The sequence below is a fragment of the Pseudonaja textilis genome, chromosome 2 (assembly GCF_049901715.1).
Source record: "Pseudonaja textilis isolate UNSWEBS1 chromosome 2, rPseTex1.2, whole genome shotgun sequence".
In the NCBI taxonomy this organism is placed as follows: domain Eukaryota; kingdom Metazoa; phylum Chordata; class Lepidosauria; order Squamata; family Elapidae; genus Pseudonaja; species Pseudonaja textilis.
In genome coordinates this window covers 151,728,189-151,753,412 of record NC_141991.1, presented here as the reverse complement: position 1 = coordinate 151,753,412, position 25,224 = coordinate 151,728,189, and the positions used below count along the sequence as shown (strand labels likewise).

Below are 25,224 nucleotides of genomic sequence, written 5' to 3'. Positions count from 1 at the left end.
ATTTGGTGATTTGCGTCATTTTCTTTTCTTGGCTCAATCGACCACACAAATTTGTTAAAAGGATAAAATGAGGGCAGACTGTACATATCCTGCAATGAAATGAATCCTTGAGTCAGATCTAATAAATAAAAAGAACATATCACTGCATGGGTTAGTGTGGGTTCACACACACACAGCCAAATTGTAATTTGCTTGTTTGTGGCTGAGCGCCTTGTGTAAATCTCAATCAACATGATATGTGGTTTAGCAAGCCCCATGAACCTTGCAGAATCGATTTATTTAAACCCACTACTTCCCGTGTGGAGTCAGGTGTGAAAGGGGAGATACCTACCTGCTAGGAAAGGTGACACGTGTCATCGGCAGACAGGGTAGTGGTGCTGAATTTAATTTCCAAGTATGTTGGCGGCGGCAGAGGGCGACCTTCCTCCTCGGGACAGTCTCTGTTAACATGCTGGCTGCGTTCGATGGCAAGCCAGGGTCACATGGGCAAAGGGTGTTTGCGCGAGCCTAAATTTGTCTCTATTTAGGGCTGCTCGCTGACCTGGGACACCAGAGGGAAGGGAAACGCGTTACCTTGATGGTGTGATTTATGACTGTCGCAGTCTGCAGGGGCTGAGGTGGGCGGGAGGCGGGGTATTTCCTGAGGAAAAGGAGAGCGGAGAGAACCAAAGGGAGCTGAACGCACTCGGTGCCTCGTGGAATGGGGCTTTCCTATCGCTTTCCGTGGCAGCGCACTCGCGGGGGAGGGGGCAACTCCTTCGCCCCACCCAGATTTTGGCTTCTCTGTTTCCCCTCTCCCAGTCTACAGGGCGGGACCAGGGCTGTGAGGCAGCGGTCGATTGGCCGAAGCGGAGGGGGGCGCTGGTCCGTCGGGGGAGGGGGATGGCTATTCGACTGAAGCCTCGCCTGGACGGGCTCAGCGTCGCGGGAGTACTTGTCTCCCCCCCCGGGCGAAAGAGAGGCACCAGGCAGCCGGAGGGAGGTGAGTATCCCCGCGCGGGGGGAGGCGCGGCAGGACGAGCTTCAAGCTGTTCGCCATGGGGGGAATCGTTTTGAGCAAAGGGCAGGTCAAGTCGACCCGATTGCCAGCTGGCTTGCTGCTGGCGAAAGGCTGGAGGAGCGTTGGTTTTGCGAGGAAAGAAGCCGTGTGAGGTAGGTATGGATTGTACAGTAATGCTTCGGGAGGTCGCGATCCTGAACGGAAGAGGCGCACGGAGTTCCTCGTTTTGGGGACTAAGCCTGGCGCGCTCGCACCTTCCTTCGCCATAATTTTTGCGGGGAAGGAACTGAAAACAATCACTCCGGCTCAAAGTGGAGAAGGTCGTTTGGCCGTGATACACGGATGTAAGTTAACACTTCGTGTGGGAGCATTGCATCAGAAGAACCCCAGACAGGGGGTTCTGTTCGCGGGTGTTTGTGAGCCTGTACACATCAGGGTCGAGAAATGGGAAAGCCCCCTCCCCCTTCCTCCCCAAAGTATTCTTGGGAAATGTCACACTAAATATTTGACCACACCAAGTCCAGAGAATTTGGGTGAAGAAATTGCAGCGATGAAGAAAACTTCAGAGCATCAACATGTTTAACCAAGGGCATTCTTTAGCAAAGAGAAATGAACTATATATTCTACAGATAGGGAAAAGGAATATATTTTAGATCTCTCTTTCTCTCTCTCCCTCCCTCTTCAGCAAGGAACAGTTTAAAGTGAATGGTTCTGCTTCCCTACTGAAAAAAGCTCATTTAGTCCTGAATTGGATTGTTACTATAATGTAAGAGAGTCTCTGCAGCCTGAACATGTTGAGGCAGCTCCTCTATGAAGCACACCTGCTGCATTTGATGTTAAAAATTTATATCCTACAACTGAAATTTGGCGTTTGAAACCACCGAAAATGGTTTATGCAACAAAACCAACACATTTTTGAAATATAACTACAATATTAAAATTAAAATTGCTAGATGTAACAAACCATGAGTAAAGACCCTTTAAGGGAGGAGGGGGAGAGAGTTCCATATCAATAGGCTACTGTTTGAAAAGATCTGATGTTGAAAAGAGGCGCACATGTCAGGACTGTATAGGTTTGTGGGTGGCTGAGCAGAAGGTGGCCATTTCCTATAGATATTTCTGGAAGGAGGCAAGAGATAGAAACAGTTGCCCTTGGTACATAGGGCAGAAAAATAAGAAAGGGGGCTGTCCTATTGCTCTGTCTGTCTGTCCGTCCCTTCAGTCCAAAATTTCTTTCAACTGAAAGCAGCTGTATAAAAGTCTCTGCTTCCACATTGTGCAGCTGGGTAAGTCAGTTTCAATCCAAACTGAAAGTCTCTTGTACAGCTGTACAGCTCTGGGGTAGTGGCTTTGTATGGGGAATCATCTCTTCGGGAATCTGTTAAGTTTACAGATCACTGTCACACAGCACAGGAAGTCATGATATGAGTTCGTATAATATGTTTAGTCGCGAAATAACATAATTTTTTTTACATGTTGTCATATATGAATCCGGAATGCAGAGTGCTAGCATATCCAGATGGACACTAAAGAAATCAGGCTGGCTAATGGCTATTTATCTACTGTAGCTGACTTCTCAGAGTCATCCTAGGCCATACGTAAACTGCAAGATGGGCTTTTCCAAGGCTAAGTCTATTGTTTACTGAAAGAAATAAAAAAAGATACTGTTAAAAAGATGCTGTAAAAAATAATCAAAAAACAGATCTGTGAACAATTATAACTAGACTGAGCCATGGTGGCGTATTAATTAGAATGCAGTACTGCAGGCTACTTCAGCTGGCTGTCAGCTGCTAGCAGTTTGGCAGTTCGAGTCTCACCGGCTGACTCGGGCTTCCATTCTTCGGAGGTCTATAAAATGAGGACTCAGATTGTTGGGGGCAGTAGACTGATACTGTAAAGTGCTTAGAGCTGTAAAACAATGTGAAGTGCTATATAAGTCTAAGTGCTATTGCTACTGTTGCTATTGCTAGTAGCCAGCACGGGTTTGTTAAAAACAGATCATGCCAAACCAATGTTATTTTATTATTTGACAAAGTGACTAAATTAGTAGACCAGCAAAATACTGTTGACATAGCATATTTAGTGTTCAGCAAGGTATTTAACAAAGTAGACCACAACCTACTTCTTAGTAGGCTAGAAAAATGTGGGATAGACAGCATCACCATCAAGTACAGATGGATTTGTAACTGGCTGACAAAACATACTTAACAAGTAGTTCTTAACGGTATTACATCTACATGGAGAGAAGCAAGCAGTGGGTACCACAAGGTTCTGTCCTAGGCCCAACACTCTTCCAATATCTTTATAAATGACTTAGGTGAGGGAATAGAAGGGGAACTCATCACATTTGCAGATGACATTAAGCTGGCAGGAATAGCCAACGCCCCAGAAGACAAGCTCAGGATCCAAAAAGACCTTAACAGACTTGAACAATGGGCCCTATCCAACAAAATAAAGTTTAATGTGGAGAAAAGCAAGGTTTTACACCTGGGCTGAAAAAACAAAAGGTACAAGTACAGATGAGGCAAAACCTGGCTCAAAAGCAGTCCCTGTGAGAGGGAGTCCTAGTGGACAATCACTTAAAGATAAGCGCAGCAGCTAATACAATCCTTGGTTGTATAAACAGAGGCATATACTCAAAGTCACATGAGGTAATAGTACTGCTTTATAAAGTCTTAGTAAGGCCACACCTGGAATACTATATCCAGTTTTGGTCACCACATTACAAAACAAGGTGTTGAGACTGGAAAAAGTGCAAAGAAGAGCAGCTAAGATGATTAAAGGCTTGGAGACTAAAACATGAAGAATGGTTGCAAGATTTGGACTTGGCCAGTCTAGAGAAAAGAAGGGCTGGTGGGGACATGAGAGCTGTATTCCAGTATTTGAAAGGTTGCCACAAAGAAGAGGGAGTCAAGCTATTCTCTCCAAAGCATCTGAGGATAGAACAAGAAGCAATGGATGGAATTAAGCAGAAACTTCCTAACCATGAGGACAATTCACCGGGAGAAGAGCTGGCCTTTGTAGGTGCTTCATCACTGGACTTTGAAAGAAGAGACTGGACAGTCACTTCTCTGAAATGGTACAGGGTCTCCTGCTTGAACAGGGACATGGACTAGAAGACCTCCAAGCTCCCTTCCAGTTCTATTCTGGTTAATTGATTGTTTCAATGTGGAGCATCTATCTTTTCTGATGTGTTCACACAACACACAAAATGTATCCGACCAAATTTAATCTAGTATATTGTGCAAATGCATTTTGTCTGGTTCGCAATGCTTTATATGAATAGACATTTGCATGTAACTCAGACAATTAAACTCTGTGAAAACTCTGTGGCTGCCTGTTGAAATCCTTTCCACATGTGGTGGAAAACTAATCTCTGATAGGCACTGTTATATCATTTTTAATATTCCAATTTTTTATTTGTGTTACTAATATATCTATGGTAGATCCAGGTCATCAGTAAACAGATTGCAATATGTAAAGTACATTTCTTTTTCAAGTGCAGCAGTTCCAATTGAATGGACTAAAGGAAACAACCCTTCATCCAAACAATAAGAGTTGACTGCTTAATCATCTTGCAAGGCATAGTGTTTTTCTGATTGTGCTGTGCTTTGGTAAAGGATGATAATGATGCATAGGAATATATTTTATGCCTCAATAAATTGAACTGTTGTTAATCTGTAAATCTTTTGAATACCCATTAAGAGTATTTTGTAACAACAGGCCAAATCTAATTGGGTAGGATTAAAGATTGAACTAAAGGAGCAGGCAGTTCTGCTGTGAGACCGATGAGCTTCTGGGTGCACATACCAGCAGGGCACTGCTTAAATATCAATATTTAATTTTGCTGGTCTAAAACTACAGTGTTTCATATCTACAGGTTGAATGAAAAATAATGCCCCCAATGGACGGTGGCCAGGCCTGAGTCTTTAGACCCACGTTCCTGACTTCTGATTGTCCAGGAGCCCCTCTTAGGCCCTGTTTGTGATCTCACAGTCTTAACTCCTTCCACCATACAGCTCATACTTGATGTTATGAGATGTTCAACTATCCCCCAAAGTGAAGGAATCTTTTGTGGGCATCTTTTGGCTCAAATCAAGAACTCAAAAGGACTTTTAGGCTAGATGAAGAGACAGCTCTAAGAAGCTTGCCATTGTGTTTAGAGAGTGGTGGTGTTTTGGTGGAAAAGAATACAGGTAATGAAAGACCTCATTGTGAGGATCCCGACCCTTCCTTTTTTGGTTTATTAAGCTATACCTATTTAAATAAAAGTTATAGTGCTGGAGGCACTGCTTAAATTCAGCCCTCTTCTGTCTGTTTAGCTCCTCAAGAGGGAGGGGGTTCAGAGCAGTCATGTGTGGAGCTGTATATGTGCCGACAAGATTTGGAGCCTAATTGTAAAATTAAAGCTTTCTCTTAGAATGATATGACTGGATGGTATTCCAGAGATTTTAGGATAACAAAACGCTCTGTGTTTTGCTGATTGTGTTTTAGAGGCTGTGTCAATGTTTCTCAACCTTGGCAGCTTTAAGATGGTGGTCTTCAGAATACCCCCAAGTCAGCATGGTGGAATTGTGTCGTTTAGTGATGGAATTGCCAATCCCAATTGAGCTCCTTAAAGTGCAGAATACCAGTGATTGTTGCCCATTCTGTAAAAGGAGACTGATGATGATGACAACATGGATGATGATGATGATGATGATTTCCCCGTGTGCCTGTCACAGCTCTGGTGTTCCCAGAAGAGAGACACAGGTGGTGGAGGCAAAGGGGTGCAATAAAAAAAAAAAAAAGGCTGGAGGACTCCTCCAATTTGCTAGCCCTCTGGGAAGGAAGGAGTGGAACTACTTTGCATATTTAGCAAGAGGAAAAAGGATGAAAGGAGCTGGATTAGCTGAAGGTTTAAAAATATTTTAAAGGATTCGGAGCAAAGAATGGGAACAGGATGTCTTGTGAGCAATAGTAATGTATAAGAAGCTTGATTTCAGTTCAGGTGAAAGGCAGACTTTAGAATAAACTTCCTAGGAAAATCATGACTCTTTCTGTTGAATTTTCAAGCAAAGAGCAGGAAAACCATCATCCAATGGTCAACAGCAAACTATTATACAGCTTGGGTTTTGAGTGGGGCTGCTTCTTTTAACCTTGGGAGTTGAGGTTGAATGCTATAAATTTACTTTCTAATCTTTGTATACTCAGGATCACCTGTGTGACATGGGTGGCCATACAAAGCATATACATAAATAGATAAAATGAATTACGGGGTTTAAAAAATGAATAATGTAGAATTAGCTGTATATTCACTTACAGCAAATAATTACTTAGTACATGTTCTTACTCTGAAGTAAGATAAAGATAATGTCAGCAATCCAGGTTGACTGCTAATGACCTAATGCAAATTTATATATCTATGCTATAATTACAACATGGATATTATGGCAGTTGATAATGGGTAAAAACTATTGGAAATAGATAGTGATACTATTGGTGGGTAGAAAGGAACAAGAACTGAATCGTAATATCGTAATATTTTCCTCTACTGTCCTTTATTATTAGTCCTTTACTATTAGTATTATCTGTCCTTTATTATTAGTAATCAATTAGTAATATTAGTAATTATGTCTTTTATTAGTAATCAATTTTAGTAGGGGTCTTTCTTTTCTTTTTTCATGTTCTTAGTCCTACATAGAATTGGATTCTTCTTTGCAAGATGGCTGTGCCCATTTTTGCCTGTATTTTGGTTTGCATGGTGGTTTTTATATATTGATAGTTCCCCTAACCATCTCCCTTTGGAATTCATTTGATGTTCTTGTAATTTTTTATGCTGTACATATTGCCCGTTGTCCCCGTGTTTCTTTAATCTTGATTTCTCTCTTCTTCTGAGAGAATTTAATCATGCTTGCCACCTTCTTGGGGAATTTAACATTCTGGCTAAGGCCCAACACTCCCACATTCTTTTTCAATGCTTCTTTTTTCCCCTCCCCCCAGGATCCACTTTTTGACCCACTTCCCTTTCCCAATATGACAAAACCAGATTTAGGGAGAGGTTTTTCATCATACAACTATTTATTTTCTCTGTCTTGTTTTGTCTTGATTCTTCAATCTCTTCTCTCTGTTTAACAAACGGATCCCTTTTTTGTCTGTATCCTTTAGTTCCGAGGCCTTTTACTGGAAGAGGGTCTAGCAACTCTGTTCTCTGCTCCAAACAGACCTTTTTGTCTACTTGCAGGTGCTACTGAATTCAATGGAGGACTTCACTCGCTTGGGTTACTGCATTGTGGCTGGCAGCTTCGTAGCCTTCCAGTTTTCCTTCTCAGCCCTCAGCCCCCAGCTGTCCTTGTCCTTGAGCCCCAGCTACTCCAGCCTTCCTTCAGTCAAGCAGAATGAATGGAATTCCAGGTAGAGAGAGGCTCTGGTGGATGTGGCTGGACGAATGGTTGTGAGATTTGCAGTTCTCTCGCCTTTCCACTGTAAGAATCTCCATGGAACTTGAGAAGTTACGTTCCACACCTAGTGTGCTTTGCACAGGATAGTTGCATGTATATTGCAAGAGAGATATTATACAGTTAAGTGCTGCAATTATGGAATAACCCTTATGTGTTCTCCTCTTTAGATGTGTGTCTACTCTTCACGCGGTAATAGTCGGCCTCTTCTGCCTCTACATCCTTTGGTATGATGCTGCTATAAATGCCAACCCCATCTGGTAAGAAATAACAAGCAATTGACTTGTATGCATGCCTCCTGGGGCACACATGTATAGATTTGGCAGCTTGCTCTCCCTGACAAGAGAGAGAAAGAGAGGGAGAGAGAAAGAGAGGAAGAAGAGGAGGTGCCTATGAGCATGATTGTTTTCATTGTGCTGAAAAGCACAATGACTGTTTTATGCTGAAAAAGAATAAGTCTTTGTTATACTTGGATTTTAGGATGTGAGGGGTGGAAACGGGGTCAATCCAGGCAAGAGGATCTGAGCTGGCCTTGGCATTGGGCCTAAAAAGGTGCAAATATTCCTGCCTAAGCCATAATCACACCTTCCTTTAATCCCATTCTACATGTGCTCCATAGAACTATCCCTGCTATTTCAACGAATGGGCTGAGCCGATAGGAGATTCTAAATAGCAATAGCAATAGCAATAGCACTTAGACTTATATACCACTTTATAGTGCTTTACAGCCCTCTCAAAGCAGTTTACAGAGTCAGCATATTGCCCCCAACAATCTGGGTCCTCATTTTACCCACCTCAGAAGGATGGAAGGCTGAGTCAACCTTGAGCCTGAAGGGATTCGATCTGCCAAATTACAGTAGGAGTAGCTTGCACTCTAACCACTGCGCCACCGAGGCTAAAACGCTAAGAAGGCACTGATACCATTACTGTCTCTATCTATAGCACACCTTATCTTTCTGCTCTTTCTCCCCAATTCCTGCTTGATCCCATTTGTCCACTTTCCCTGTTGTTTGGCTTTGCACATGGCTTGGCTGAAAGTCAAGGTACTCTAGATACTGAACTCCTCATTCAAGATTTGGATGCAGAAGACTCATAGACACAACTTGACTAGAGTAGCTATTTAAAAATGAAGCCTAACACAGTACACAGGAGTTAGAAGGTATATGTTTGTGCTTCAGAATTTAAGTCCTAGCCATCTTCCTTTGTCTTCCCAACTCTTCAAGGTGGCTGAAGTTGAAAGATTGACATAACAGTTTTCTCAAGCCTGGGAAATAATGGTTCCTGCTACAGCAACTTCACTCTTTCCACCTATCACATTTTGCTGACAAACATCTTGGCCTTAAATTAGAATTTCATAGAACCATATTAAGGCCTCTGTTTATAATCTCTTGTGGATTACCATTTCTCATGGACATTTTGAGTTAAATATTGATTTTCTACCTTGAAAAGTGAGGCAGGAATTCTAAGGTATTTCAAATAACAGAACTAACCATCAGTAGTTCAGAACCATATTATTACTAGACATGAGATCAAAGAAAGGTGGTTGAATCTAGGAGAAGGTAGAAACAATATAGTTTTTTTTACAGTTCCAAATCCAATAACTATATGATGATTTATTATTGCCTCATTTACAATAGTTCTATAGAGTAGGGCACTATTTAATTTTATCAGGATTTTATGCTCCTACCTTATACTGGGGAGGGAATGAAACAGAATAATGAAAGCAGTATTGTATCATTGTGAAATAAATCTTGCAAGTTTTGTTTTGTGTGTCATAAAGTCACACACATATACAAAAAAAACCAGAGCGTCCAGTACAGTGCTGCAGCAGTGCTTCTGTCATTCTGATAAATGCAACAGGCACCTTTGCATGCTCCTTTTGTATGTGTGTAGAGGTTGTATGAGTGTATATGTACATTGTGTGTGTGCATATACATATATGTAAGTTTATGTACATGTATGTGAGTGTACATATAAATTATATATGTATCAGTTTAGCAACACTGACATGTTTTTCAAAATGCCACATGATGTTGCCTGATGGAGGTTGGGGAAAATGAATTAGAAATGGGTTCCTCTCTCAATACCAGATCTTTTTTCTTTTGACCTTGTCTCCAATCATTCATCCTTGTAGGGGAGATCCTTGGTTGGTGAAACTGAATGTTGCTGTCACCTGTGGCTATCTGCTCTATGGTAAGCACCACACCATTGGGTTTCACAAGGTAGGCTAGAGGGTTTGTTTTATTATTTTATTTTATTCATTAAATTTATATGTGGCCCATTTCACTGCTGGCGTGACTTTCAAGGCAGCATTCAGATTTGCAGTGAAGATTTTCCTTGCCATAATAATCCTGACATATAATGATCATCTTTGTTAATATGCTTGTCTTTTCCCTGCCTTCCTCTCAGCCAATACTACTGGGAATATCTCCTACATGAGATCCATTACAATACACAAGCAGTTATTATTCCACTACTAAGATATTTCCAATAGTTTATATCCAAAAGAATTAAATTAAAGCAAGACTGCCAGGAGCTCCCTCCTTTTCTTTGATCATGATGCAGTGAGGTGGAGGATTCCTTAGAAAGGAGAAAACTTTGCAAGGGGTTGCAATAACTGAGGCCAGTTGAGGTTGTGAAGTCAGCTTACTGAGAGGTTGGGTTATTGTTGCACTTTTCCTTTCAATCATTTTGCCCCAAACTGCTTTGAACAACTTTTCAGCTTGACAGAAAGCCACGTTTTCAAGTGGGATCCAGATGTCTAAATAAAGATGAACAAATCTACAACTGTCCCATGATGTGCTCAAATGTTGTAATGCCTTTCGTTCCCTTGTCTTCCTTTAAACCAGTGCCACTGGGGATATCTTGTAATGTGACCCACTATAGGAAATATACACTGGACATTTTTCTGAAAGTGGCTGACTTTGACCATTAAAGAGGAGCAATTGGATTAAACTCAGAAGAACTTGGTTTGATATCCCGTTTCTTATTTTATTTTTGATCCATTACTACAATTAAAAATATATGTACTGTTTAGAGACCACAAGAATCATATAAACAAAATAATAAATTGGCCATGTAGGAGGTATGAAAAAATAGGTCAGTTTTTATTTGATATTTGCAATGTGCAAGTTAGTGTCACATTTTTCAGCTATACATACATAATACATGAAACCAGATGAAAAATAACTATTAATTCCCTAGTTCTACAATATTTGCTCACATGCCTCTAGTTGTCAAACAGTCACATTGGTAGCATTAAAACCAACCATTTATCTCCACATCTTTTTTGTGTGAGTTGAGGTACTTTCCCACCCCACTTCTTGGAATGACGAGTGGTTATAATATTGTAATATTGGCTGAGGCACTTGTGCCTTATCATTAAAACTGGGGCAGGTTTTCAACTCAACTCTTGCCTGCCAGACTTAAAGACTCTGCTAAGGTATCAGGCTCTGTAGTATTTAGAGATGCTGCTTTTCTGAAGGCCCTAAACATGGTATTGCAATAGGCCTGGGAACCACAAATGCAGATGAAACCAATCAAACGGCTGATTTGAATGTGTTGTTGCCAACATGGGGAGGGGAGTTTGTTGAGTTTTTGTTATGCAGTGGATTTTTAAAATGTTTGATAATTGATAGGTAATTAGCTTAAAATTTAAAAAAATCCATCACATTGGAGCCACCTATGAATGAATTGAGCAACTACATTAATTTGTTAAATAATAAATAAATGTGTGGAGTATGTGAATATAGGGGTAGAATAGAATAGGAAATAGAAAATAGAAAAATGAGTGAGTACTGGTGCAAGTTATATTACCTGCAATTGCCTATCAAATTAGCTATTGGACAGGATTAAAAAATATATGAGAAGAATCTGAGGTGAATTCAGTTACTTTTCCAGAGAAAACTTGATTCCCCTAAAAATGGAGCCAGGGCCATGAGAATTGACCCTGCTCCTCAGTGCTCCCTGTTTTTGATGCTGAAGAAGGCCGACACAGATTACAGGGCTAACTTTTAACCACTTTAAGAGAAGACACTGAGTGTGATCATGGTTTGTGCAAAGGACCTTTCTCCCAGCATTTGCTCTGAGAAATTATTTTCCTTTCAGGAGTTTCAGCCTTTTTCCACCCTCATTCACTTATGGCTGGGATTATTCTGTTGCCCAGCTGCATTCCAAGGACTCTTGTTTTTAATCTTCTGAGATTGGTTTTGACTGGATCATTCCAGTGAGGTTTTGATCTCATGTGTTCAATTAGCCGATGAGATCTACTTCCTCAAACAGGGACTCTCTGTGTTAAAGCAAATCCCCCCCCCCTTCCTCTGGTTTGACCAAATGTTTTGTTTGGGGAAGTTTAATTAATTGAAATTATTTACTCAGAGGAATCAGTGGATTGCTGAGATCCTGTTAAGATTTCTTTAAGAAAGGATTGGGGGACAGACAGACGACATGTAAGATGTTTACGAATGAAGGGCATTTTGTATGCAGAATATTGAGTTATTCATGAGTAGATGATCTCACTGTTCAGACTGCCAGTATTTGCTATGCACCTGTGCTGCTAATGGCAGCATAAAAAAAAGAGAGAAAGAAATTAGGAGTCAATTTTTTTTCTATCAACATTTGGAAAAGCCTCAACTGCTAAATCCCTGCAGGTAGCACAGCTGAAAGAAGCAGAGCCATAGGGGGGAAAGAAATCGCCTTGCTCTTGCATTTACTTTCTTAAATATGAAATTATTGTCTATATGTTTATTTTCTAGTAAAAACAAGTTGCTTGTTTATGAACATGTGTTCTGCTCTGAATTCCAGATCTGTTGCTGCTAGTGCGCTACTGGAAGACATTGGGGGATTCTCTTTTCGTTTGCCACCACTTGGTGGCACTATATGCTTATGGATACGTATTGGTTAGTTCCAGAGGCCTTTAATTTTTCTGGTGGGTGGGGCGGGGCAGAGAGGACTTTGCTCTTCATCCTTAAAAAAAAAAGTCTATGCTTCTTCAACCTACTTCAATGCATTCTGCAATATCCACCACCTCAGCACCTCCAATCCAACCTCTATGAGGAAACATTTTCTGGTATTTGCCATCTGCTCCCTACCAATCACCTGAAGGATGAGACAGTTATATTCTGTATGTTGCTTTAATTGTACAAATCCCAGACCTGCAGAAGGGAGGCCAGATGCAGAGAAATCCTAAGAATGAAGAGACCTGGGTTTGTTGTGCAGTAGAAATGAAATGTAAAGAACAGATGATGGCAAACCCTAACTTTTTGCTACCATCTAGTGGTCACCTGGCTTTTGTTGTCCTCGTTCAGGAGACACATACAATACAGATAGTCTTCAACTACAATCGGGCCCAAAATTTCTGTTGCTAAGGGAGACACTTGGTAAGTGTGTTTTGCCCCATTTTACAACCTTTCTTGCCACAGTTGTTAAATGAAACTGCAGTTGTTAAATTAGTAACATGGCTGTTAAGTGAATCTGGCTTCCCCACTCACCGCTTGTCAGAAGGTCTCAATGACCTGGGACTCTGCAACCATCATAAATATGAGTCTGTTGCCAAGCCTATGAATTCTTATCACGAGGCCATGGGAATCCCGCAACCATTGTAAATGTGAAAAATGGTGATAAGTTACTTTTTTCAGTGCTTTTGTAACTTCGAACGGTCACTAAATGAACTGTTGTAAGTCGAGGACTAACTGTACAGCGGGGGTTGGACTCTTTAGAGCAGAAGGTGTTAGAAGTCTTGAGGTGGTCCTTTTAAGGTCATGTTCATGTTGTAGATTCTCCAACAGAAATGTGAGATGTCTGACTTCCCTTAAAACAACACTTGTTCATTCTAAGATGCAAAGAGCAAACATATTCTTCCAGAATTCTGCTCTACTGATCCATTTTGTGGTCTGGAAGGCATTCCCTGCCTTAGGAATAAAAAGCATACTAGAGAGCTAGATATTATACACAATTTTTTCAAAAAAGAATAAAGCCCATCCTAGGATAAGATTTATTTTAGGGCATAACTTTCCCAAATGAGTCACAAAAATAAAGATTAGCTGATGGTAAAGATTTATGGTAGTCTAGGACCATAATAAAGATTTGATTTGTTATAATAAATTAGGACTAAAAGATGATTGAATGAATCCAGCATTTAAAACTCCCTATGGCAATTTTAAAAATCAAGCATCCTTCAGAGTAAGCTTATAAAGAACTGGAATAAAGCCAAGTAAAGAAAAACTCAGGATTTAATAATTATATCCCCAGGCTATGCTAAAAACCAGAAGTTATCATACTTGTGGAACCCCAAGGAAAAATGTTCTCTGTAGTGTTAGAAATGAAAATGTTCTCTTTGGTGTTAGAAGTTTGAATTTTCTACCCAAAAAGAACTTTGGCATATTACCTCTATATCTATCAAATAGTTTTGGATCAACTGTGTTGTACCCAAATGTTAAGCAATATAACAGAAATTATTTAAAAAAATTCTTGAAATCATCTTTGATTCCATGTAAGAACAGAAAGATCACAGTTGGCTTTGTGAATCTATCATACAATTCAAACTGCTTCAGGCTGAAAAAGCGCCTTCCCGATCTCTAGTTCTCTCTGGTTATTTGAGGACAAACATATGTAGATACATGTAGCCAAAGCTACTTCAGAAAATGAAACACTTCAACGAAGTGGCAGAGAACCCATTGTTAGGACCACGCCCCACTCATCATCAACGGAGAACGAGTGGAAACTCTCCCTACAATCAGATTCCTTGGCATCCATATTTCAGCTGATATCTCCTGGTCCCCTAACACCAGGCATTTTAGGTCAATAAAATCCCACACCACTAGACTAACAAATAGTTTCCTTCCCTGGGCCATCCGAACCGCAAATAAACATGAAGTTACTACCTCATTAAGATGTGAAAAGATGTGAAATCTCAATACCCCATTCAGATGTATAATAACATATTACAGTACAATCCATCTCTTGTGTATTATACTCGGCTAAGTGTTACAGTCAGTGCTGGATGTATATTTTGTGTATATTCGTAGATATTGTACTCTCAAATTGCAAATGGAGACGTGGGTACTCTATTTTTCTTATCTTCATTTTTAAGTGCTTTGGTTTTCTTGTATTGCGAACAGTTGCTGGGGTGCATCCACAGTTTCATTGTACTTGTACAATGACAATAAAGTTCTTCTAATTCTAATTCTATGCAGTTTCTCCTCAAAGTTCCTTTTTCATCTTGAAATATGAATGAAAAAAATCACTGCATATCAATGAAGAGGGAAGAAAATGTCTATGCTCTATGTGAATGCTGCAGGTTCCTACGAGTCACATAGATTTGGATATGAATGTCCAATAAGCACAAAGTTATGTGAGAAAGAGAGAGCTGACAGTTATAGATAGATATTAAAATAAAGAAAAATAGCATATATATGACAAAATCATGTAATATTGAAATTTACATTTAATAAGGAAAAAATAAAATTTAAAATATATTTCCTATATAAAATTAAAAAACAACCCAATTGTTCAAATATTCTTTTTATTGAAAGGGAAGTTGAAGTGGGAGAGGAGAGGAGGGGAGAAATTGTTTCCTATGAAACCCATAACAGCCATGGAACTTTAAGAAGAACAAAGGCCTCAGGGCCAAACAGCTCCAGCAAATGCTTAGGTTGAATAAACTATCACTGAACAGACCACCAAAAATTTGATAAACTAAATTAGTTTTTGAAACAGTTAACATAAGAAATAAATTGGAATAAAATTGTAAGAGGTTCACTTTACTTTCCAAATAGATTTATTGACTGTTTTTAAATTGGAGTACCCATTATTTCATGGTAAAAGGATCAATGTTATGTCTGCAACTTAAACGTTTCTGAATATATTTTGTGACATTAAATGTAAATATTGAAGTTGATCTCTGAAGAAAGAAGGATCATTTTAGTGGTAGCAGCATGTCTGCTTATATTAGTCATCTGTTCTGTTACTGTCAAATATATTTTGCTTTTCCTTCTTTCTGGGAGAAGAGGAGAGTTGAGATCTCTACTTAAAACTTTAAAGATTCAGTGAAAAAGGCAAGAATGGCCATGGGATGGTAAAATCAAAATCTGAGATATTTCTTTCCTTTTCCATAGAGTCGTGGGGTGCTTCCCTATTTTGCCAACTTCCGTCTCCTTTCAGAACTCTCCACACCTTTTGTGAATTTGCGGTGAGTTTGGTGATATCAGAAACAAAATGGGTGAATTCAATAGCTTCCCCGAGAACATGCAGTATTTTTTTTTAATAAAGGGGCCCTCATATATCTATGTTCATGGGAAGGATACCCATACCCCTTAAAGCCAGAGGGCTGAGCTCAACACCTGCTGCATGCTCATATCTAACTATTTTAGTCACCTGTTGTAATTCTGAGAGTGATTTTTATGCTAACATCCATGTGCTATTTTTTTTTAAATTTTGTGTTGCCTCAGGTGGTTCCTGGATGCAACTGGCTGGTCACGTACTTCAAGGCTTGTTTTGGCCAATGGCTTGGCCATGATGGTAGTGTTCTTTATGGTGCGCATTGCTGTCATCCCCAGCTATTATATGCAAGTATACTCTTGGTATGGAACTCCTGAATATGAACGTTTGGGCCTGGGTGTACAACTGGCCTGGATTGGGCCAAGCATTGCCTTGGAAGTGCTCAATTTGATCTGGATGTACCGCATTGTCCGTGGCTTCTACCGAGCCTTATGCTGGTCTAAGACCTACAAGGCAGCATGAAGAAAGAAAAATAGTGGTACTTGACCTGGAAAACCCAAGTTCTGCTGGAAAAAAATGAATTTCCTCTTCTAATCCCCTCAGAAGCCAGTAGCCCTAGAAAATGTTCCTGACTATGTCCTTGGGGAAAGAATCCAGATTCATTAAAAAGGGAGCATATAGTTTTCCATTCAGTCAAAGAAAGGTTCTGGCCAGATTGACTAGATTCAGCAATTTGCCATCTTCTAGAGACGGGGCTGTAGAAACATTCCACAGGGCTGAAGATAGGCAATTTTAAAATGGAGATATACCTAGGCTAAAGATCCCTTTGGCACAGATGGGAATGCTTGAGAGATACTGTTTGGGGGACTCTGCTGACAGTCCACAGAACTTTTGAATGAGACGTTGTGTAGCTTTGTGTAGTTAAACAGGTGATGTTTCTAATACTTTCAGGAATTTAACCTCTTTCAACTATCAATCTGTCTATGATGATGATGATCAGGTACTGTTTCCTCCTAGGAAGAAAAGACTGGCTTCTGCTAGGGGCTTTTGGGCCATGTTTAACAGTAAAGTGGATGGAAAATAGTGGAAGGGTGAGGGAAGAAATGGTGCCCAGTTATGAACAGTGGGATTTCCCAGGACCCAGTGGCTGGATTTCAGAACCTTGGCTAGAAGGACAGCAATACTGTAAATAGCACTCTTGTTTTACTTAATCAATTGAAACTTGGCATTCCATTGAAGAACTTGCTTATACAATAGCAGTTAAATTTCTAAAGACCAGAAACAATAATTTTAATAAGGCTAACTTCAAGGCACACCTGCCTTTGCTCAGCAGTTTGGATAAATCAAAACTGAAGTGTTACCTGGTGCCTCTAAATGTGTCAGGAATACACCTCCCCAAATCCCCATCTGCTATGGCTATCTTTCACTCTGATGTCATTATTTCTTGTGGCTGCCAATCTTGTATATGACAATCACATCTTCCCAACAACAGTTTACAGTGAAAGTTTCTTTATTCCCAAATGTATGCCTCAGTGAATGCAGCCGTGTTGAAAGGTATAGCCACTACCACACTAGGCTGAACTTGTTTAATTTTTCTTTGTTCTCAAGAGTCTAAATCAAGGGTCTTCAAACTTGGCAAGTTTAAGACTTGTGGACTTCAACTCCCAGAATTCCTACTCCAGTCATGTTAGCTCAGGAATTCTTAAAGCTGTCAAGTTTGAAGACCTCTGGTCTAAATAAATAGCTGGTGCAAGATTCCCTTTCCCCCAAAGTCATTGACAGAAGCTTCTTGTTTTCCCCTCTATGCTTTTCTTCTTCTGTTATAGTTGTTTTTCATCCTGATACATGCAAACACAGCCACTAGTACACAGGCAGGATATTGATGTTGATTTTGTATTAGAGTTGACAAAAGTATACTGGTAAGAAATGGCAAATCTTAATAATAGAATTTATTTAAGAATTTTGAAATCTGTGAATTCCAACAGATGCCAGGGTCAGAGGACTAGTTGAAACGTAGCATCAACACAAACCTAGAAGAAGAACCGCACTGTAGAAAATTCCACAAACTTACTAATGTCTCATATGCTAATATGGAATATCACACCACACGGATGTACAAGGAATATGCCCATATGTTGCATGGCTAGCTATTGCTAATTTTCAAGAAAGACTAAATCTAAAGTTAGCCTTAATAGCAATGGCATTTAAAGAAAAGGTATATGGTTCCATTAGCTGTGACTGTGACTAATGGGTTCCATTTAAGCCTTCCTACCTTTTTCTTTATTTAAAATGCATTAATAAAATAGGAGGTGGCCATCTGTGAAAACCAGCTGTGCTGTGATTGGTGGATTGTTTTACACCAGCTGTTATTCAGAAAAGGGGTGGGCAGGAAGGCCAGAGGTTTAATCAATGACTTTGCTTAACATTCTGCACCCCTTGAATCAAAACACCATCACAATGGTGACAATGCTATAGAGCAGGGGTGCCAAACTCACACCATCATGGCAGCATCACGTGACATATTGGGATTTTTCCCCCCCTTCACTTAAATCTGTGTGAGCATGGCCAGTGCGTGATGCATCTGGCCCGTGGGCCGGGAGTTTGACAGCTCTGCTATAGAAACATCTATATGGATCAACAGAAAACTTTATGGTTACATCATTTTTGCCAGCTCAAGGATGAGCGGATAGTACTTTAACCAAATAACAAGGAAAAGTCCTAGATTCAGACACCATGAGTTGCTTGCTTAACACAGTGGTTTTAAAGTAGTACATGAGAAATACTTTGACTTAATATATAGCATGAACATAATCAATGAGAGACTTGATTGGCTTGAGTATGAAGCCATTCCAGAGAGAGGCTTGATTACAGAGCTCTAGAAGCATTTAATTCTGATTGCATAATAGCAATAGCACTTAAACTTACATACCACTTCACAGTGCTTTACAGCCCTCTCCAAGCAGTTTACAGAGTCAGCATATTGCCCCCAACAAACTAGGCCCTCATTTTACCCACCTCAGAAGGATGGAAGGCTGAGTCAACCTTGAGCCTGGTGGGAGCAGAAGTGGCCTGCAGTACAGCACTCTAACCGCTAGTGCCATAGAGGCTCTTTTAACATTCCTAGAACATATTTGGCTTTATTGAATGTAGTTTTTCCTTGTGATTTTAGATTACTTCATGCTCCTTGAGTACAGTATGTTGATTCTTTGTGATGAAAGCCTTTGACTTCATTCTTAAAGCTTCCTTACTTAGATACCAGATCATTATAACTTCTTAGCCCTGGGGTTAAATCCATTGTATACCAAGTATACAAAATGCAAGCACTCTTAAGATTGTTTCTTAAATTTACAATATTTAATAGTATTTGGTGCCAGGGGAATGAGCTGTGATTTTTAAACAGAAGCCGAAGAGCTTTGTTCCTAGATATGTGCCTTAAAACAACATTGCCAAACAGTCACCTTATCAACCTCAAATAGGCTGCCTTATTTTGTTGCCTTCCAGTTGTATTAGATTGCAATTCTCAGAGTTCCCAACAGTATGAAAAACACCCACCTCCTTCTCTACCCCCACTGTTGTAATTGTGGGAGCTGTAGTCTCAACATGTTGGGAAGCTATCAAGTAAGGAAGACCATCCTAAAAACTTTAAAAAGCCCTCTCCTTTTTTAGATCTCTACAGCTGGCAACATTTATTATTCTATTCAGATGGGTTATGCCTCATATATAGCAGTGAAAAATGGCTGATTTTTTTCCAGCAAGTTTGAATACTTAAATTCTCGCAATGCAATGTTTGTAATTTTCTACCCTCTGTATATTAACTGGAATCAATGAGTGTTAATTTAAATAATAATATAAATAAATAATATTAATTTATTAAACTCCCCCGTTTTGATCTTATGTGAGCATCTGTGAATTGTACTTTGTGGATATTAAATTTCAGCCTGAGCTGTGGGATATATTAATGGAAGTGTGTTTATACCATATATGGGTAGATGGAACTTAAAGGCCGCATCCCACTGTACTTTACTAAATTCCTTCTTAACATATACCTAACGTGGTCTGCCAGGCATCCAGGTTGTGAAAATGAGAGGAAAGCTCATTCCAGGGCAGAAGTGCTGCTGCTGCTTCTACTATTATATTTTGTTTTATTTCACCCCTCCTTCCTTCATGCATTACTTTAATGTAGCTATGGATTTGTGTTTCTATTGAGAATTAAGCGTTATAATTAATTTAGTTGTAAAGTTGTTATGAGACTTAATTTTTGCTGCAGCATTCTAGTATAACTATTGCTGTGGAAATCAGGAGTCTCTGAGAAATCATATGGCAGACAAAAACATAACCTTACAGAAGCTTTAACCAAGTTCATACATTTTCCTGTATCATGTTTAATTTAGTGAATAAGCCAGTTGACTAGATTGCATAGAACAAGGATGGGCAACCAGACCTTTTGGATATTATGACCCTATGCTCCTCCTCTTTTCTGGACTTTCCAGCTCTCACTGGCAGGAGTTGTCAAAAATCAGTGCTGAAAAAAAAAATCAGACTTGATTTCTAACTCTTGCTGTTGTCTCTCCAGAATTTCAAACACAGGGGAAGAGAAAAATGTTTCCTTAGATCACTTGAGTATCTTTAATTTCAGTCAAAAACTACTTGATTTTTCAGAGAAAGGAAAATACAGGCTTATGCAAATCTGAATATGACCATCTTTGAGGGACACCAGGAAAATAATCCAAATGTGTGATATTAGTGTACACATTTTCTGATTAGAACTTGGGACCAGTAAAACAATTTCATGAAATCCATTCTCTGTAGAACTGATAGGAGAACAATATTTTGGAGAAACTGCATACCGTCTGGGTTCCATGATGGACAATGGTTAAAAAGTGAATTAAAAAAAGATTTTTTGTTCTGGTTGCAAGCAGTGGTAATTTAAATCACCCTTTACTCAGTCCTTTGTTAAATAATGGATAATTCTGGAACTTTTTTTTATAAACTTATAATTACTTTTGCTTATATATGGGCAAGCCAGTAGTGCCGGTTACTGCTTTGGTTACCAATACATTTTCAGCTAAAATTCAAAATACTGGTTTTTAACTTTGAAAGTCCAATGTGGCAAGGCTTTTAGATACTTGCTCGACTTTTCACTTCACACAATAGTAGCCCACATGACTTTCAGGGTCCATCTTTTGATTATCTCCCCTTGAGATGAAAGGGGAGGGTAAGCAAAGAGGCAGAGTGTTGTGACCCTAGTATTAGCCTCTCTCTTAATTAGTCTGTTTGCTTTCTGAAGGGCCTGGGGGAATAAAGCTATGCTTCCTTGTATTCTGTCTCTGTATCCATTTTTCTCAGATGTTGGTAATGTTTTATATTTTTATTATGTAAATCGCCAGAAGCTGCTTTTGAATTTGGCAATATATAAATTTAATAGAATAAACACACACAATTAAATAGATTATCCACTAAATAGCAAGGCAATGATTGATTTATTTTGGCCACATTCACTAGCTGCATTTACCCTACAGCTGATGCATTTGGCATGCTGTATTATCCAAAGTTTCCTTCTTGGAATGGTGCATCATCACTTGTAAATTTAGTACATTCATTGCAATGTGATGGAACACAATAGTCATACCATGGATTCCCTTTCTGCAAGGGAGATCCCCAGTCTTTCTTCTCTTTGTCCAAATTACCAATGCTCCAGGTTTAACAACACTAGATGGGATGCAGCAGCAGTAGTGATCCAGTAGCAATTTTGCTCTCTTTCTAGGAAGCAATGTACACACTCACGTGCGTATGCACACGCACACACACGCATAAACATACAGGGGCTATGTTTACCAAGTGAATAAGCAGTGACATCAGCCTATCTACCAAGGTTCTATAAATGGAAATGCTTATTGTTAGAGAGACACAAGGGGAGAGAGGAAAGTTCTGATTCAGCCTCCATGCATCCCAGCCTCACATCATCAGCAAAATTTAAACTCCTAGTAGTTCCCTCAGGAATTGATGAGGCTGTGTGTGCGCCAAGTAACACAATAAGCTTTGAAAGCTACTACAGTTAATTGTGTGGGTGCCATTTCTTTCGAATGTCTCCGTCTAACAAAAATGTTCTAACAGGAGATGAAACATGAGCTCTCCTCAAAGGAAAGTGTGCACCGTGTTAGTTACTGGGGAAGAAAGGCTTGTTTCCTTTTCTGTACCATTCTTGTAGCTGGTATTAAATCAATTAGAAAGCTCAAAGAATTGTTTTGCCATCAAAATTCAGCCTAAGCTGAAAGGAAGAAAGAACAGTTACGCAAAGCTATTTCTAAAAGGATCTCTTTTTGGTGAAGTTATTTTTTCTATTTTTCCAATACTTTCCAAGTATATTGGCATTTGATTGTTTTAATTACTAACACTGAATGTATTCATTTGTTTCATATTACTTTTATTCCTCAAATTTAATTCTTGATTGTGCTATTTAATTTTCCACTTGTACAATTTTATTAATTGTGTCTATACTGTGATTGTATTTTGTAATGTACAGTCCTTTGAAATGAGACTAGATGAGGCATTAAGATTGATAGAATACATGACACTGATGTCAAGAGAATCAAGTTGTGGAAAGAGCACCATTCTACAACTTTTTTCATACATTTTCTATTTTCCTGTGGCACAGTAGTCTTATGAAAATTGGGCTAAGGTGTATGCATTTAAGATTATGGGCATTTGCAAAGTCATTTTGTTACTCCAAAGATCTGTTGCCCCCAAATTGTCAATAAAAGGCAATTTCCTCTCACTCAACAATTGCTTAAAACATGGTGGGGATTGCAAACCTAATGAATAATCAAAGGACCAAAATTAATAAAAAGTCAGCATTAAATCAAGTTATTGGAAAACAACATGCAAAGGAAATACAGCCTCATAGCAGGAATATATCCTTCAACTCTGCTTCCCTCAAGTCAATCAAACGAGGGCTACGCACTGAAATCGTTTGTGGTTAATGGGTCAAAGAAAGAGGAGAAGGAAGATTAGGATGGTAGGTTGTAAGTAGGTTTTTACTTAAAATGTATTAAGTAAAAAGGCTTTGCTGTGATTCAGACCTCCTTGTTAAACACATGCATTTTAGTTTTACAGTTTAGCTGTCAGCATTTTTTATTAACAAGAAGACCAACATTTAGTTTGATTACCGATCTAGTAGGCAATAGTTTTTCAAGATCATAGCTCAGATGACATAATTTATAAATTCCATTCTATTCAAAACTGTCCTAACCTGCTTTTTGAGGGTGGGGTTCCTACTCCTCTCCTTGCTGAGCAAAATAGTCTTTATTTCCTTTGGTCTTTTCCTCATTTCCTTTCTTTTCTTTTCTTTCTCCTTGCCTTTGCCAGCTTGTGTGCATACTGTCTCTGCCACTCCCTGTCCAGCAGAGTGACCCTCATGGGAAGGCTGCCAGACTTATTGGCCCTCTGCTTCCACCTTGGCCACTTCTCCCTACCCCCTTCCTTCAGGCAGTCCCAACCTCTCCCCTGGCCAAGCCTGGTACTGCCTTCTTGATGCCCTGCCACTTCAGAAGCTGTGTCCATCCTGCAGCACAGGAGATGGTAGAGAGAGACTCCTGGATGGCAGTGCTGCTCAGCATGGGAAGTGCAGAGTCTGTGGTCTGGTTCATCAAGCTCTGGTGTTACAAGAAGAGATGGGAGTTAGAACAGGCTGAGAATGGCCATAACATCCCAACCCATTCTCCTCCTAGAGTACTTCCTGTGTCTCAGACTGTGTGTCTGTATATTGATTGGCTTGTTTGACTAATGTTATATTTTACATTCTGGAGCACAGGGCAGTATACACATATTGCTGCCTCCTCCTATTTTTCTCACAACACCACAATGAGGGAGGTTGGGTTGAGAGAACATAGCTAAAACCCAAGTCCCTGTTTGACACACTGCACCCTGACCTATCCAGGTGGCACTTTCATGCAAAATATTACTTGGGCTCTGATGCAATCCACAGACCAGATGTGAAGATTACACTTCATTCCTTTACCCAATCCTCAGAGGCTTATGCTACTTCCCTGGATTGGCAGGCTAAGAACTCCAACATCTGAAGGAGTCTCCAGTTAGACTTTTTCTGTCTCTCACAAAAATGGCCCCAAACCAAGGATAGTAGAAGACTCTGGGGCTATAAATAATTGGGAAAGTAAAAGACAGAAATGCTGCTTCTGCTTGTGCAAAGCAACTAGCCTGCAACCAGATGCCCCTTGTAAGGAAACAGATGCCACAATGTTTGAGCTGTAGGACCAGTTTGGAGGATTGGGGAAGTAGTTTCTCCCATATACCATTAAGGTGATGAAACTTTAAAGGAGATATTTCCCTCAGAAGGAAAGAAAGCCTGGAGATATTTCTTGAGGTAAAATGAAAGGCTATGAGGATATTTATCCTATTTGATTATGGGTGGGAAGAGAGAGATGAACTTTTATTGGATAAAGCTGTATTGTTTCATAGTTGAATAAAAAAGAGTAATCATGCTATCATTGTGCAATCTAGGATTGTTAATTAGTGCAATCTAGGATTGTTACCCGGTAGTAGTTTATCATTACTTGTTCAATTACTATCTTTTAATTTTGCCTTGAATTTATGATAACTGAATGCAGTCAGTTGAATATTAAGTGACACTGGAGAGATATTTTTCTGCTCTTCTGGACAGCCTTGAGTTGGAAAAGAAGATTCTCCTCCTAATTCTTAGAAAATGACTTTGCTTGTTCCGGAGGGCTGAGCCAGCACATTTGCTGACTGATCAAAGCATCCTCAGTTCTTGGTATGGGAATAAATCGTTGGTTGAATTTTATTAGTGGCAACTGGGGAGTCCCTCCATTTCCAAAAAGAGGCTAATTTAGGGAAGCCATGATGAGCTGTGCCATATATACAGCTTCAACATCTTGCTGCTAATTCCTGTGGTTCTGTTTTGCCTCTGTTGAGTAATGGTCAGATTGGTGCTGCTCATTCTCAAAGCACAAAATTAGTCTTTGTTCACCTGTGCCTAAAGCTCATGGCTGATGGAGAGAGAGGAGGAAAGAAAGAGAAAATCATCTGTCTTTCCCATTCAAAATTAGACATTCAGCCTGAATCTGATTAGCAGGAGTATCAGCTGAAATGGGAGGGAGTCATTCCAGCATCTGATAGAATCAACCTGGGATGCTAACTGATGAATATCTGAAGGGTCCTGCTAGAATGCCTTTGCCCCACCATGGGATAAGAGCCCCAAGGGTTCTAGGAGGCCCCATTTCTTTGCAGTTTTCCCATATAAAGGCTGAAAATGTGCAGCCCTTGGCTTAAGGCAAACATGTTTATAAAAGTACTGTGGAAACTGGCATCCATGCAGGCCGGCGCACTCCTCCCCGCTCCCCCTCCTTCATTCCAGCCCGCACAGCCTCCCTGGCCCACTGCTCTTTGCTTCTGATTGTTACCAGATTTATGGATAGCCAAGGGAAAGAGGGAGGGAAAATATAGAGAAGCAATGCAAGTGAGGAAGGATACGGGACTTATAAGGCAAGTAAGGACTGAAATTGCTACAGCCAGATATTTGGCTTGTTAGGCTGT

General features: G+C 39.9%; 1 protein-coding gene across 4 annotated transcripts; it reads left to right on the top strand.

Moving 5' to 3' along the window:
* The first annotated feature begins 474 nt into the window (after positions 1-474).
* Positions 475-19,529, top strand: LOC113446871 (TLC domain-containing protein 4-B-like). Of its 4 annotated transcripts, XM_026716712.2 has the most exons (8): positions 475-617; positions 802-982; positions 7,224-7,393; positions 7,608-7,697; positions 9,572-9,630; positions 12,241-12,335; positions 15,552-15,625; positions 15,885-19,529. In XM_026716712.2, the coding sequence occupies exons 3-8, from the start codon at positions 7,239-7,241 to the stop codon at positions 16,174-16,176; spliced, it is 765 nt and encodes a 254-aa protein (XP_026572497.1). In that variant the 5' UTR covers positions 475-617; positions 802-982; positions 7,224-7,238; the 3' UTR covers positions 16,177-19,529. The 4 variants fall into 4 exon arrangements, with proteins under 4 accessions (XP_026572497.1, XP_026572498.1, XP_087782077.1 ...); XM_026716713.2 differs by lacking the exons at positions 475-617; positions 802-982 and adding an exon at positions 1,070-1,152; XM_087925951.1 differs by lacking the exons at positions 475-617; positions 802-982 and adding an exon at positions 1,217-1,344.
* Positions 19,530-25,224: the final 5,695 nt, after the last annotated feature.

Excerpts from the sequence above, each read along its gene's own strand:
- LOC113446871 (XM_026716712.2), top strand. The coding sequence starts at position 7,239 with ATGGAGGACTTCACTCGCTTGGGTTACTGCATTGTGGCTGGCAGCTTC. Across the intron at positions 7,698-9,571 it reads ATAAATGCCAACCCCATCTG|GGGAGATCCTTGGTTGGTGA; the intron begins GTAAGAAATAAC and ends TCATCCTTGTAG. Across the intron at positions 12,336-15,551 it reads ATGCTTATGGATACGTATTG|AGTCGTGGGGTGCTTCCCTA; the intron begins GTTAGTTCCAGA and ends CCTTTTCCATAG.